Raw genomic sequence first — 16,024 nt, 5'->3', positions numbered from 1 at the left:
CGTTGCGAGTCTGGTACGTGCTCTCCATCATTATGAAAGGTTTGTGATCAATAGCATCCAATACAGTGTGCTCACTCTGTCCCTTGTGTATTTCAGCGGAAGAAACAATGTACACCTGTGCTGGAGCCGACTCCGTCTGTGGGAAAACTTTCCCCACAAAGTAAAGAGTCGATTCCAAGGGACAACATCAGTCCAAGCAAGGATGAGCAACCAACCCGCAACAAAGCAGGTACAGTCTTTGTTTCTTATAGTCTTGTGACATTTACTGCCCTTGGAAGTTTTCACAGTGTGCACAAATTTCTGATATCCATCACAAATTTAGTGATGCTTTCAGTTGTATCAGACGTAGTTTTTATTGAGCTTTTGGCTAGGTTACGCTGGGTCTTCGCCTGCAGACAGTTTTCTGTAGTATGGTACTTTGTGTGTGATTAAAATGTGCACAGAAAATTTCTCGCATATCATCTGGTGTTTTGTTGATGTCTCAGTCGTATTCCAGGCATAGGAGCTGGTGTGAATGTAACAATCAGATGTGATTTAATCAGTTACAGATAGCGGCAGCAGTCCTCAGAGTGTAGAGACTCCAGTGTCCCTCAGTAGCATTGGCGTATCCAGTAAGGAGGTCGAAACTACAGAGAGCTCCTTCCCGAGACTGAGGAGAGGACGACGGCGAGGTGACGACGCTCGACTTGATCTCTGGGGCTTTGCAACACCTTCCCCTCCACCACCACCAATGGCTCCTACAGCAGTTTCCCAGTCAGCCCCTCTGACTCCCACCCAACCTGCCCGCCGCCCAAGAGGGAGGCCACGATCAAACCCCCTGCCAGAACGTATGTTACAGGGCAAAGGCAAGACGGCCAGCGCAGAGGGTGACACACCTGCTCAAAAGAAACGCCGGCGATGTCGTAACAAGAAGTACCAGACCGGTGAATACATCACTGAGAAAGACAAACTGGAAGATGGAGAGCATCAACAAGAGTCTGACTCCCTGAGACAGAACACTGAAACCCTAGCAGGTATGTAGTTTCACTCTGGAGATCAGTAAAGTTTTCATTTAACTGTTTCCAGGTCAAGTTTAATCAAAACCACAGCTTATATGAGAACAGTCATTCATGATGCTACAGAATAGATCTTAAAAGATTGACTACTGCAGCTTCTTTGCATTTTTCTACAATCAGGAAATGAAAAATTATCTAAGTTGCTAATTCACAGTCGCAAGGATCAATCATTTAATCAATCAGTTCATTGACATAAAAGTAAACAACAGCTATTTTGATAATTGCTGAAATGATTTTAATTAAATCATTAAGAAAGAAATATATGTGAAAATGGTCTTTAGTTATTATTAGTGGTTCTTTTAGTCCTTTAACTGCATCAAACATTAGTTGGTAACAGCCTCACAGATTAGCCTGAATCATTCTGTTTTAATACCATTATACATTAATTCTGTTTTTGGCTGCTGACCATACTAAGTGACAAAACATTTGGCTGTGCTGGCTTGTGATGCGTATTTGTCATCATTGAGCAATTATTTATTCTTTTAAAAAATATCCGATGAATGAATCAGTACCAACAATAGCTGAAGCTCTGTTGTACTCTGGAATAACTGTGAAGCCACTATACAATTATCTACATGAATGCTTAACATTCATTCACTCTGTAACGTTTCTGTAGAAATGTCTGTCCAGAACAGCAGCAACATCGTTTCATGACTTAATCACTTCAGTCTACCTGACAGTTGGTTTCAACAACTTTTCACAAACACAAAATCACATTACCAATGTACATGTTTTAAATTTGTTTTTCAAGCATTATTTCTTTCTTATGGTGGATACCAAATATGGATAACTAAAGACTTGAAAAAGCTTCAAAGTTCTAAATTTTGTGAGTGACTTTTGTGTGACTCGACTTTTAGTAATATAAGATAAAATACTTAATGCTAGGTTTTACATGTGTATGTTTTGCCATTAATAGTCTGCACTGTTTTCATTGGCTCCTGAACCATACAGGGCAGAGATGGTGATAACTGGTGTCTGTGAGTCATAAAAATATCTGTTCAGGTTGTCACTAGAGGACTTAAAAATAAAGGATTCACAACTGACCACAGAATCACAGAGCGGGTTGACTTCTGTATTTGAAACAAATTAAATAGACAGGGGCAAATTGATTTTATAAGGATGTACATCTTCATAACAGATGCACTGCAAAATCATTAACTTGAGGAACCCTGAGCAGTCTTTGGGTGTCTTTTGTGCCTGTGACATTTTTACTCACTGTGGGCTCATTTTTCACTGTAATGTGAAGTTCTACGCCTCTCTCTAGAAATAGAGAAACCAGATAAAGGCCTTCTGTGCAGTATACCAAAATTATATTGTCATGAATTAAAAACTAAAATTGAATTTCTTTGACTATTTTTATTTTTACAAAATCCAAAGAAAAAACTGGAGTCAGCATTTACAGCACTTTGAAAGTGGCCACAGTTGCTATCAGTATTGAATGCTGTGATTATAGTGTTACTGTAAAATTGTAATTTCATTACTTAAGCTTTTAATTTGTTCCCATATTTGTTTCACCTTTGTTCTGTGTAAAACCAGCCCATAGTTCAGCCCAGTTCAACTGAAAAATCCCTGAATTTGGTCATGTGACTGCTGGTCACAGCTGAGTCACTAATGACTTCATGGAGCATTTACAGAATGTGGTTGATACATATTGATTTTTTGTTATTATGACAAATTTTTAGATGAGATGTGTAGAATACAAAGAATCTGATGAATTCTCATGATAGAGTTCAATTGACTATTCTTTCTGTTTTTAAAGTTCCAGCACTGATAAATTGTGTAATTTTGATGATTTGTTTTTTCAAGATAGCTCCCAGAGGCGGGTTTTGGCATTCATTGGTTTGATGGAACTTGATGGAACCGTTTATGAAGCAGCCAAAATATGTACATATGTACATATCTAAATATATATGATAACATGCGAATTCCAACTACTGAGATAAATTAACATCTGACAAACGATATCATTTATGAAGACGGCACATTTGTGCCATTTGCAGCTGATATTCTTGAGGTGTGTCACGGCAGCATCAGAACATCCACATAATCTACCTCTTAGTGTGGATATAGCATGCATCATAAGGCATTTATGGAGAGAATAAACAGAAATTTGGCAGACCTGAGCTTATGGTTGCAAAAGCAGAGCTAGACAGCAGTTACGCTGTTTCATCAGATAACATGACTTAGCCAAGGCACATTAGTTCAGGACGTACCAGCCTGTGTGGTGTCGGCACAAAACAGAACCTAATGTATTCCATGCTCCATGTTAGGCTTGACAGATGGACACGAGCATGAGGCTGCTAAACTGCTGTACCGGTGCAACACTGATAAAATAGGTGCTTAAAGTTTCAATTTTCAGATTATTGGCTCATCTGTTACCGCTCAGCATAACCTCCTCTCTATTCTGTCATTGCAGATCCGCACCCAGATCAGTGTCCGAGTCCCACTGACCGCAGTCCAGAGCCTCCTCCACGGAGACCCTCATTCACTCGCTCAGGATCAGTCCGCTACCAGGATAGTGAGGAGTCTCCGGAGTGCAATGATAAGCCTTCAGGGAAGAGGAAGTTCAAAAGCAAACACTTGTGTGACAGTGAAGAACCGAAGGTAAGTTGCTGATGCTGTTTGCTGGATTACAGTACATTTCCAATCATACAGGGCTGGTCGGAGCAAGGGACCATAAATATATATAAGCTTACAGCTCCCCCCTGTGGCCTGATGAAATGCTATATTTGTCACATTTATGATAGCAGCTGGGATTATATAGCGCAGATTCTTGATGAGTGGAAGCTGGGGCCCTAACTTGGCATTGTGAAAGATTCCATTTCACACAGTGCACTGATCAGTAAATGTGTGTTTCAGAGTAAGACCAAACGCAGTAGTGGGGGGAAGCGTGGGGCCTCGCTTGCCCTGGAAGATGAAGGTGCCGGTGTGAAAAGACCAGTTAGCCCACCACCCACTCCAAAAAGTTTGCCGTCTTCTCCATCCAATAAGAAAAGTTCACCGGGACGCAGCAGTGGTTCAGACACTCCACCCAAAAAGCCAATTCCTCCGGAGGTTCGGCGATTGATTGTCAATAAAAATGCAGGGGAGACCTTGCTGCAACGTGCTGCCCGCTTGGGCTATCAGGTAAAATGCCACGTTTACTTGTGTAGTATTGTTAACAGGACTTTGACTCCAGTAAACACTATGCTTCTTTGAAACATAATACTGACACCTGTCCTGCCTGTGTCCTGCAGGATGTAGTCCAGTATTGTCTTGAAAAGGACATCAGGGAGGTTAATCGGCGGGATAACGCTGGTTACACAGCTCTCCATGAGGCGTCCTCTCGAGGTTGGACTCAGATTGTCCAGATGCTGCTGAAACACGGTGCAGATGTCAACTGTAGCGCTCAGGACGGAACACGGTGAGGCTTCACGCTGCATGGATAGGACGACGGTTTTAATTAGTTGAACTAAAGTGTTGTCGTGTGTGTAACCTTCGTAATAATAAATTCAAGCATGAAGGTTAATTCTTGACCTTTTTCAGCAGCATGTGTGTAAAACACTGAAAGCTTCAGCAGCCTCGTCTTAGCCTTTTGGAACCACGAGTCTCATCTTACCGTCTTTACTGAGCAAATGGAACTGTTTGTGGCTCAGATTCACCTTTAAAAGTGCTTATATTCATGTAGTGGACCTATGTTGTATTCCTTCTACATCTTTTGTAATGGAGTAATGCATATTTTTATGTCATCTCTTGTCTTGTTATGCAATTCCTAAATGGCGTTTGTGTTTGGTTTCTTCTTCCCTTAGGCCACTTCATGACGCAGTAGCGAGTGATAACCTACCGATAGTCTGGCTGCTTCTGAACCACGGTGCCGACCCGACCCTGGCAACCTACTCTGGACACACGCCGGTCAAACTGGCACATAGTCCCAGCATGAAGACCTTCCTCACAGGTAGTGCACATTTTTATTTGCTTTTGTTTCCATCTGAATAATTTTGGTTTAATAGACGATGTGTGAACATTTTACTGCAGGTTGAATTCAATTTTTCAATCATCAGCAAACACTTTACACACAGAAACAACTGAGCACAAAGGCTTTCATAAAGCTAATTGAAATGAGACATGAAAACAAATAATTAAATACTGATTTGCCAACTTTGCAGTCACTCATCAAGCAATGTGTCAACACATTAATAAACTCTTTGCCCACTCCCACCACATCACATTTGGCGCAGTATACAGTAAACAGTACCGGTTACAAGCAGCACATACGAGACATACAAAGCTAAATCTTCATCTATCAGCACAGAGTTTGACAGTAACTGAGTCACTTCTTGTCAGACGTGTGACTCAGATTGTTTTGTTGTCTTGCAGCTGTATTTGGTTGTCAAAAACTGAAAATGTTGTTCTAGTAAAATGAAACATTTTGACACTGTGTTGAAGCTGAGATTGCCACGTACATGTGTTATTGATCAGGCAATGATTGAATTGTAGCTTCTAAGAATATAATCAGTCAAGAATGTATTAATTGACGATGCTCAAAGCTGACGTGACATGTCACAGTGCTGTTTGTTCATGATTTCACTTCCATCCACTTGAGATTTGGACCTGGAGTTTTTATTCACTTGAGACATCTTCAAGTGGTTTTATTAATACCACAAACAGCAAAAGGTGAATCTCGCCTTGACGTATTTGGAAGCTCGACTTTACACAAACTAAATCCCTTGCAGCGTTATCCTTTAAAAATTACCAGCTGAATTTTAATCAGCAAATGTGCAGATGACTCACCCATCAATACGCTCCCTCCAGTTATGGACTGAACCCCCGAACACTCATCTCTGGGTATGAAAGTTACATATTTAGTTAGCTTATTCCGTGAAATTAATCTCTTTTTGCCCTAAAATGACTTGGATGTGACTCTACGCTGGGACTGCAGATATATTAAGTCTCTAACCCTTCCCCATTCACTGCAACTGGAGCACACTGGCTCACCTACGACTCTGCTCAAACACTGAAAAGCTACTCTACGCTACACAATGAAAAGTTGTAATATTAGCGCAGTTCAGCCATAATTATGCACGACGCTCCACCCTGCAAACTGACGGGATTGCTTCCTGATGTTTGTTGCATATGAAACCCTGAATCTGTGTTTCTGAGACTGCTGGAGCTTCAAGGTGGAAATGTTTAGCCGTTGCGTTGCCTGTATTTATGTCTACCAGCATGTAAAAAATAATTAACGAGTGCTGCAGAAATATATATATATAGAATATAGTAAAATTATCATTGTGGGAAAGAATGGATTTTGTGTTGTAGAAGCCTTTAATGATTTCTCAATTATTGATCATTTAAAAGGAAAATGAATGATTAGGGAAAATGCTTTAAGTTTCCTTTCCTGTGGTCTTTAGTAATTACTTCCAATCTGCCTCCCTGACAAACCTTTACCATGTATGATTCCCTCTTGCTTATTATAAACGTGTTTTCTCTTTTCTTTGGTAGGCTGCTCTCTGCTGAAAAGTCAACCATATCACAAAGTCAAGCTTCACTTACTTTGCTGATACTTAGTACAGATTTTGTGTACTTTACTTTTGGACAAACACAAAAGTTTTCACTTATCCCTTTTTAAGCAGACCGGCATTAGTGTGTGCACTGTCCACATTTTATTTAGTCGTCATAACAGATGAACTGTCACAAAAATAATGCAAGACATTCTTCTTTTTTCCCCCCTCCAGAATACTTTACAGACCTGGAAGGCCGCAATGAACAGGATCCCAGTTTACCGTGGGATTTCTACAGTAGCTCCCTGTTTGGTAAGAATCCTCAGTGCTGGATCTGTCTGTCTGTTGAACATAAGCCACTGATCAGTCAAATGTCCTGTTTTAATCTGTGAGCATGGTGACAGAAAAGTGATTGAAATCTCACTCCTCCGCTGTCCTTGAGGCAAACGCATTAAGGTTTGTTGGAGCGGTGACCAGGTCGCTGCAGGGAGAGGAAGCTAGTTTGTAGGCTGGGTGTTAGCTCTGAGTACTAGCATCCGCGTTGTGTTGTAAACAGCCACAGGGAGCCAGTTATCCAGCAGAGGAAGAGGAGGATTAGAGTTGCTTGGAAGAGCTGAAGAACACTGAAGAGAATGTGGACTGCAGATTTCTCAATATACCGGGAGACAAAAGACTATACAGGACAAATATTTATATTTTCCTTATGGCAACCATACTGAAAATAATCCTTTCCTCCTTCAAATCCTAAAGCTACATCTAAATAATTCGAATAGAGGACCAGTATTGAAGGTACATTAAATTATTTCAGCTGGTTCGGTCAGTTTGTTATTTCTGTGGCAATCCAAATTTGTCTCCTTCGGCTGTATGTGTCTTATAGTGATCACAGGTTTATGTACTTAATATTTCCTTTGGAGATTGATGAATAATGACAGGTTCAAATCACTCAGTTTCTAAGTTTCTCAATGTTAGCGTTAAAAATATGTTTTCTTCCAAAGAGGCTGATCAAGTTCACCTCAAATTACCAATTATATGACATTCTCTCTTTCATTCTTAAAACATTTTTATTAATCCCAGCATTAATCTTGTACATTTCTGGAAAATGTGTATAAATGAATAGCTTGAAAACAGGAAAAATTGAGCTTTAATTTTTTGAAGTTTAAGCAGTTTCTGGGTGTTTTTTTGCCCCGTTTCATTTGTACTCACCGTAGCTACAATATAAAGTTCTGCACCTTTATGGAAACAGCACATCATGGCTAGATGTAGCGAGAACTCAGTGTTATCTTTGACGTTACAATGCCTTAAATCATTAAAAAGAACAACAGTAATGTTGAATTTACATGATTGTTTGTGTTACAAAGATTTAAAAAGAAAACTGGAGTCGACACACTATTTACACAGCCTGCAGTTCAGCCCAGTTGAGTTCAAAAAGTCCTTAATTTTGGCACAACTGTTTGTCTTAGCTACTTCACTCATCGCTCCTTTGTTACACTAAGGAGTACTTTTTTCCCCTGGTTGGTGCAAAGGCTTAATCTTTTTTTTTAATAAATATTTTGAAAATATAATAACCTAAAATTTGGATATGTCATGAATAGGTTGTGGACCGTTAGAAAGAAATCTGACAATTCTTCCTGTGTTAGCAGTTTTGTTCTCTGATAAATGGTGTAATTTTGGTGATTTTAACAATAATGTGCCTTTTAAGTCCTCCAGCAGGGTTTGGGATTCAGACATTTAATCTGGTTTCTCAAATTTTCTGTTTGACTGTGTTCAAGCTTTCACATCCGGAAAACATAGCAAATAAACCAGTAAAAAATATCTACAATATGTTGCTTGTTAACTTTATTTTCACACCCATGTACTCCAATTAATTCAGCACCATGAAGTTTGTGTTCCTCGAAATGATCAGTCACCCGTCACTCATGTACGTGTGTGGATTAACCGGCCACTAGAGGGCGTCCAGACCTCGTGAATGTTGAAGTAGCTCAGTGGCAGCGCAGGTTCATCCAGTTTGTCTTCTCACCTCTGTGATCTTCTTCACAGAGATGGACCAGGAGCCGTGCTGGGACTTTCTGCTGTCTGAGCAGAACCAGGAGCTGGATGACGACGTAACGGGGAACACCGAGCGGGACCCGGACAAAGACTGCCTTCTGTTTGAGTTCTCCTCCGAGCCTCTCCTACCCTGCTATCATGTTCAGGTGTCATTAACACAGGGGTGAGTTCACAAAATGGCACATTATTGGCAAGAATCAATGGGGAAAGAACAGCAGGAAATAGGTGGCAGCCTTTAGCCAACATCTGGATCCATGTTCTGAAAAACAGACACGTAAATAGCTGTCATTGGAGAATAATATTAGGCTTTGACGCTGCATGATGTGTGCAAAATTGACCACTTTGACGAAAGTTGGGGCTATTTATATTCATCATAATGTTCCACTGCTGCAAACATGCGAATGTCATCTAAAATTGGATGCAGTTACTCAGTATGTTTAAGAATTACTGCAATTTAGGTCAGATAAGCTCTGATAGCTGGGACCCGGCATATGGCAGTTGTTTCACCTCCGAGTTTTTATTTTTATTTGGCAAAATGCTAATCATATTTGCAGAACATTCTTTACTGATGGGTCTACCTGTTGTCACTGTCAGTTTGTTGTGCACAGTTGTACATTGTCAGAGAACAAATGTAGGATGATGAACCGTACATCTTCCTTTTCCATAGAAACAAATGCCGTATTTAGGCTCCTATTTCAGTGTTTAGGTAGGTACTTTAAATACACTGAGGTGATGGTAGTCTGTGAAAGAAATGATGAAGAATAGGAAGATTTATCCAACATTGCTTCCACAAATACAACATTATTAGATAGGATCTCTCCTGAGAATAGACTAAGGATCAGGATGCTGCTGCTTGAGCAGCTAAAACATATTTTGTTAAGTGTTTTTCTTGCAGTAAGTATATATTTTATCTCTGTGTGTTTCTTCAAGTTTATTCAGTGGAGACTCAGGTAGTCTGCAGGTGCTGTGGGGATGCAGGCCTACGCCAGAGTATTTCATTTTTTAGGATTTTTTTATATTTATCACACAATGTTAATGACTTTTTTTGTGAGGCTGACAGCAGCTTATGTTACTTCAAATTTGATTTACTCTAGATATGATTGCATAATTTATTTTTAAGTAGATAATAAAGTATCACATTAAGCAAAAGTAAATGAAATTTGAAAAATGTGAAAAACAATCCTCCAGTTTTGCCACCGGTTGTGTTTAAAGGCTATGCAGTGAAATAATCGGGCCTATGAATCTAAAATTACAGATCTGCATTTTTAGGATATAATGTGACTCGTTTCTCTTTCCAGCTTTTGCAACTGGTTCCTCCTGACAGACGTGCTGAAGCGTCTGAAGATGTCATCGCGGATCTTCCGGGCGCGTTACCCCCACTTCGAGGTGGTGAATTTGTCTCACACCGAGCTCTGGAGGCAGGTTTCAGTCAGCCAGGTGAGCTCCGCTTTAGCGTCTCCATACAGAGGCAAAAACAAAGAGGAAGACAATGAAGAGGAGGAGGAGGGACTTGTGGATCTGGTGCGTTGTGTACCAGAGCTCCAGAGACTATTGGGCTCCTGCATTCACATCCTGCAAGAAGACGAGGAGGAGGAGGAGGAGGAGGAAGAGATGCTGGCGAACACAGGGAAGCCTTGCAGCCGATAGCCTCCCTGGCTACGCAGTCCTCCACCATTCAGACACACTGTTTGTGGACACCAGAGTCCTTCAGTGCAAGGAGCAGCTCCAAGGAAACCTCTCCGTCCGTGGTAACGAGGGTCATGGGTTTTAACTCCAGCCACAGTAAAGACTCGACACTCCACAGATAACCTTTGACCTCAGACAGAAGTGATCTGAAGGACCTGCACACCGGAGTGGTCAGTGCTGGAAAGCAGCTTTCAGGTTCCTATCTATAGGTATATTTGAATACACGAGAACTCTTGAGCAAACCTTTTTTATTGATTATGTACGTACCTGGTAGTGTATATGTATATCTTGCCATCAGGGTTAACACATTTGGTTATATAAATGTATTCTTGGGGCAAGGGACGGACAACATTTAGGACTTTTTGTTTGAGCTTGTTCCTGAGGGAAAGCGATATTTTTCGACGGGAGATAATCCGAGGCTTTTATCTTGGTGAACTCTTGCGTAAAGCTAAGACGCTTAAGTCAGGGAGGCCATTGGCCCAGATGGTTTCTCTGGCAACCTGGAGATCTGGAGACCTGCAGAGAAGAGACCATGGCACATGATATTCAGACATAATCACCGGCCCAGCTCGGAGCCTCATTTCCATTTCCTCTCTGTCATTTCTCACTTTATCTTCCTGAGTAGATCAGTGCTGGACGGACCTAAGAGCTCTCCATGTTTCTTTCTCCTGCACATTTCACAGAGTACGCAGCACTACGCTGTCCCAGTCCCTGCTCACAGTATGAAATAATGCTCTTTTGGACCTTGAGATTGAGAGTTTGTTTACAGAGTTGGACAGATCGTAGTGTTCTCCGCTCCTCCTGAACTCAAACAGAATCCTGTGGATCTCTCTCAGAGGAAAAGCTGAACCATCTCTGGAGTCCAGAGGAGCTGAGACGCCATCTTAACTGCAGCCACGACTGTCCCCCACGTCCTCCTATGGTGTTTCCAGATCCCAGAGTGCTTTGTGTTGCAGTGTTTTATTTACACTGATTGTTGTGCTTAATTTAATAGTCATTAATATATTTGACCTCTTGTGTATCTGACAACCCTATCTATGAGAAATGCTTTCTATGGTTGGTGCTTCATTCTGAAATGTACTTATTAGGATCCCTTTATTCTGAGATTTTCCTCCCTCATTCAAAAACAGTATTTCAAAAAAGCAAAAGTACAGTTTTATTGTACTGGTGCTACGATAGATTTTGTGTTGACAATCAATGAAGTTTTGGTTTGAAGTCACAAACTAATAAAGGATATTTAAGAAGAAGAGACTTAAGGTGTAAAGAGAAGTATAGTTTAGTTAAAGTAAATGGGTTACAACAAGACTGAAAGACGGAGACGTGTGTGAGATCTTGAAAGAGCCTTTTATTTGATTCTTTTATAAGAAATCAGCAAGAATAAAGCATGATTGTGAATCATACTTTTTATCTCTTTGTTTTTTCACATCACCATAATAAATGACATGTTCAGCCGTATTTCAAACGATCCCTTTGTTTGGTGCAACTCCTAACATTTTTTTTCTTTCTCCCTAGTAATTTGTGAACCAGAAATAAAAGCAGGATTGTTTCTGCTTGTTTGGAAGCATTTTGACTCGGAGTCACTTCTCAGTTGGCCTCGAGCTGTTTTACACTTTTTGTCTGTTTCTGAGGTCAAAGGAAGGAAAAACACAAGCGCTGAATTCATGAACAATAACACTGAGCATTCCTCTGTTGCACTCAGTTTGCCACTAGTTAACTTGTTTTAAAATCAATTCAGACAATACTCTTTGCTGTTTGTACTCTGCATTACAACTGTAAATTATTGCTGCGGTGAGTTTATTCTTGTCTGATAGCGGAATACAATTAGCTAAAACTGGCTGCAGCTCTGGTTTGCCTTTAGCTCACCCTTTACCTTTGTTGTGGGGGATTTTATATCTCTAACTAATTTGATTTAAGTTGGTAATGTGATCCAGAGTTGACAGCTGATTGTTCACATTCAGATTTATGAGGTGGTATTTTACAGCTGCCATTGACTGTGTTACTGTCTCGTCTTCGTCTCATCTGAGGCTAAACTACTGAGACATTTGAGAAAACCGAATAAGTAGATTGTGTGTTTGGGGGATGCTATTGGAGAGGCTTTGTGTTCATTACATTTAAAGGTTTAATGTGTCTGTTGATGGCGATGTTCAAGCCCCATTCGGTTGCACAATGTGAAAGATGAGAGAAAATTACAAGCGCAGAAACACCTGGGCTTCCTGAGTGAGCTAATTCATGTAAAACAATCAAGGCTGAGCTTTTAGGAATCCTCAAAGGTTTACAAATTTGAGTTGTGGATCGTAAGATTACTCCTAAGAACTGGAAATGTGCTTGTAGAACATTATCCTCCTTCAAGCCGATGTGAAGTCTCAGAAACACTGGAAAGTCTGCAGTTTAATGACAGTTGAGCAAACACTGACTGATGCAGCTGAAAACTCTGAAGAAAGCAGCTCAGGTGACTTTATTTTCGGTTTGCTTTGGCAACTGCAGTTTCCAAAGTCAAGAATATAACTGCCAGGTTACAGAGGTGTTAGCGACCTTGTGCTTTTTAACCCTCCTGTTGTCTTCATTTACGGGAACCAAAAATACTGTTTCCTTGTCTGAAAAATTCCTTGTCAGCAAAATTCGCTGGATTTTGGTTGATTTTTTTGTGAATGATCTTAAAAATTTTTAACATTTCTTTTTTCCCACCAAAAAATGTTCAAAAATCTCCAAAAAATGTTGAAAATGTGGTCATCAGAAGTTTTGCTCTGAAAATATATATTTTTTCCCACATTTTCAAACTTTAAAACGGTCAGTTTTGACCTGCAGGACAACATGAGGTTTATTTTATCCACTAGAGGGAACCAGTGACGGCAACTTTGTCCATGTTAAAGCTGAAGGGAGCATCTGCTGCCCACTTTTACGTCAATGTGACCCCAGTCATCATAAATGTATGTTCCTCTGAGTTTTGTTGGGACTTCTGATTCATACAACCATAGAGATTTTGCTTTTTCTTATAAGTACCTTTGAGGCGTCATATTAAATAGTCAGCACAGCTAGAAGCAGAATGTGAACGTCCGTGAGCGCTGACGTCCTCCTTGACGATGAAGAGACCAACTAAGGACGCTCGCTCCTAATTTAAACACGTCAGCCGCTTTTAACTGCAGCTCGTCACTGTCCTGACGCTGCTGTTCAGGGCCTCGTGGAAACTCATCCCGCTTCTTTCCTGAGCCAAATACCAGGAGGTGGCATCATGCGAGACATGTCAGAACTTCAGTCTGACCCGCAGGGCAGCTGTTCATGTAGGGAGTGACTAAACCCACAAAAATGTGATATTCCCATGAAGCAAATTTACCTAGCAGCACTGCTCATTAAAATAAATGAGCTGACATTTGTTTCTAGTATCGCTCTTTCACTACAGATGAAATGCTTTAAACTGGCATAAAAGCTCCATTAAATTCCATTTGTTGAAGCACTGACTGTTGCTTCTTGTGATAAAATTACAGCTATGATTTCAGCCTCAGATAAAACTAAAGAATGGAACTCAAAGCTCAGCTAAGAAGGAGCAGATTTATCCTTGTGATACTACTGACAAAAAAGAATCAGAGCCTCGATGATACACAGTGTTTCAGGGTTTTCCTGGGGGCACACGGGCTCTGTTTGATCTCTCAGTGTAAAGTGATGAGCTGGTTCATTGTAGTGAGATGTGACATGCCAGTCGCAGCCCTTCGCAGGGCCTCATGGTACAGATGGTCTCAGTGTAACCTGTACAGTCCCCATGAGGTTACATCAGTTCACTGACTGCTGCTGCCAGACCTGAACTCCCAGCAGTGTTTTCTGTTGCCAGATTTCACCGCGTTCTGTGTGGATTCATACCAGATTAAAGTGCTTCATAATGTACTTTTTATGAAGAGTGGATTCTACAATACAAAAAAAGAAGCTTTGTCTGTGTGTAGTTGGAAGTTAAAGCTTCAGACTTTGCTGTTTTTGTTCTCGTCAGATACTGTAAGCTTCTTCTGGGTGATTCACTGAGGGAGTGTTTCTGAGGGTTTTGGGAATCATGGGGAAATTCTGACTCTCCTATAAATCGAGCTTTCTTACATCATACATGGAGCTGAGCCCTCCGGTCCGCCCTCTTCACCGAGCCCCTGCCGTGCCTCGCTGCTCATTGGCCTCCCGTTGTGTGCCAACCGGCTCTGATTGGACAAAAATGAGGGCAAGTCTGCACAAGACCTATTGACAGACTGACATGGAAAGAGGAAGCAGAGGAGAGGAAGCCTGTTGGAGGCTTTGAGACACAAAGGGATATGATAGAAAGAGGCGTTCAGGACGAAAGTACGTGATACACGTACATCTGGGGGGATGGGTGTTCTTTGTGTTTCGCTTAGCTCAAACTTACATTAAAATTGAACTAAATCCTCCAACAAAACAAACTCCAGTTTCAGTAAAAACCTGCCAACACGCTTGTGAAAAGGCTTTTCAGGCTGCTAATGATTATTTTGTGCCCGTCTGTATATTATTTGTTATGAAAATGAGCTCCTCTGAAAGCGTCTTGGATGGCTCAGGGTTCACTGAGTGCATCTGTTGTCTGTTAGCTGCTCTCAGATCGGGTTATGTAACAGCCCTCTGTGAAAAAAACAAAAACCAGCAGAATGGGGAAGTCCTGAACACTTAGCTTGCATGTAAACTCAGCCTAGATACTTCCCTTTCTCTCAGAAATCAGCCCTCCGTGTTGTTTTGTCGGTGGCTGACCAGAATCTTAAAGAAGAAGTGTTTTAAACTGTCTGAGCAGTTCTTTGAACATTTGGGGAATGTTTTAGTGCTCCAGACAGATCAATCCTGCCTTCTTCCCATGAGACTGCACAGCCGGTTCTTTTGTTATCATCAGCAGGATAGAGATGAATGTGTTCTCTGTCTCTCTCTGCAGGGATATCTGCTGTGTGTCTGTATATGACGCTGTTACAGCATATAAATGAATCATGCGAGCCAAAGTCCAGCTTATAAATAACCCTCTAAGGACTGGTGTTGAATGTCCTTTATGTGCGTTGATATGAAGACATCTAATGGGGTTTGATCCGTTGCTATCGCTGACCTGATGCTTCACCCCTGCAGCTCTAAATATAACCCCAGGGGGAAAATAACACTGCCATGCTATTTTGCAAAGGGGTTGACCTTGTTCTGATGTCCAAGACCGCTTCTCCATGCAGCCTGCACATGCCCGTCAGATCCAGACATGCAGACATTTCAGTGAAATCTGGTTACAATTTAACTTTGCACTTTGAATATTTAGCTACATGAGGGTCAAAGTCAGCGAAAGCAAAGGCTAAAGTGTATTTGTTTACACTGAATGTTGCAGGAGGTTAACGTGTTTGGATTTTCCAATTCTTTGCACGTGATGTGTTGCACGATATGTGCAGCCGAGGTCGAAGCGCTGAAAGGAGTGAAAGCTCAGTGGAAGTGTTGGAGCTGGAAGTGTCTTCACCAAAACAGGGCAGAAAGTCGAGCTGTCGGCTTATCGTGCTGCCAATCAGTTAAAGGGGCAATATGCAAGAATAATGTCGTCTTCAGCAAAGAGTGATGTCCGTGTGATGTAATCCGAGCTCGTAAAGTCTGTATTTTGGCAGCTCATCCAACTGCACTCGCATGTCAGCACATAACAGTGCATGTGAGCTCCTCCTATTGAAGCTATTGGCCCTAACCACAATTTCAGTCTTTCAGCTGACAGCCGCCAAAATTATAAAAGTAAAGTATTTTATTTATGTTGCTTATTTAACTGAGGTAAGT

The 16,024-nt window shown here is 41.1% G+C and overlaps 1 protein-coding gene across 5 annotated transcripts in view; it reads left to right on the top strand.

The window, feature by feature from the left end:
* bcorl1 (BCL6 corepressor-like 1) overlaps positions 1 to 11,664 on the top strand; it is a 30,448-nt gene extending 18,784 nt beyond the window's left edge. For 4 of the 5 annotated variants that reach the window (XM_051954620.1, XM_022201791.2, XM_022201790.2 and 1 more), the window contains exons 4-12: positions 97 to 229; positions 543 to 1,013; positions 3,472 to 3,659; positions 3,915 to 4,181; positions 4,292 to 4,458; positions 4,844 to 4,989; positions 6,767 to 6,844; positions 8,570 to 8,741; positions 9,877 to 11,664. In XM_051954620.1, the coding sequence (XP_051810580.1) occupies positions 97 to 229; positions 543 to 1,013; positions 3,472 to 3,659; positions 3,915 to 4,181; positions 4,292 to 4,458; positions 4,844 to 4,989; positions 6,767 to 6,844; positions 8,570 to 8,741; positions 9,877 to 10,225 (1,971 nt within the window). In that variant the 3' untranslated portion in view covers positions 10,226 to 11,664. The remainder of the gene's footprint in view (positions 1 to 96; positions 230 to 542; positions 1,014 to 3,471; positions 3,660 to 3,914; positions 4,182 to 4,291; positions 4,459 to 4,843; positions 4,990 to 6,766; positions 6,845 to 8,569; positions 8,742 to 9,876) is intronic. The other variant, XM_051954621.1, reaches the window with a different exon arrangement.
* Positions 11,665 to 16,024: the final 4,360 nt, after the last annotated feature.

This window comes from Acanthochromis polyacanthus, chromosome 10 (genome assembly GCF_021347895.1).
Source record: "Acanthochromis polyacanthus isolate Apoly-LR-REF ecotype Palm Island chromosome 10, KAUST_Apoly_ChrSc, whole genome shotgun sequence".
Taxonomy (NCBI): Eukaryota; Metazoa; Chordata; class Actinopteri; family Pomacentridae; genus Acanthochromis; species Acanthochromis polyacanthus.
This window is presented reverse-complemented; position numbering and strand designations above follow the sequence as displayed.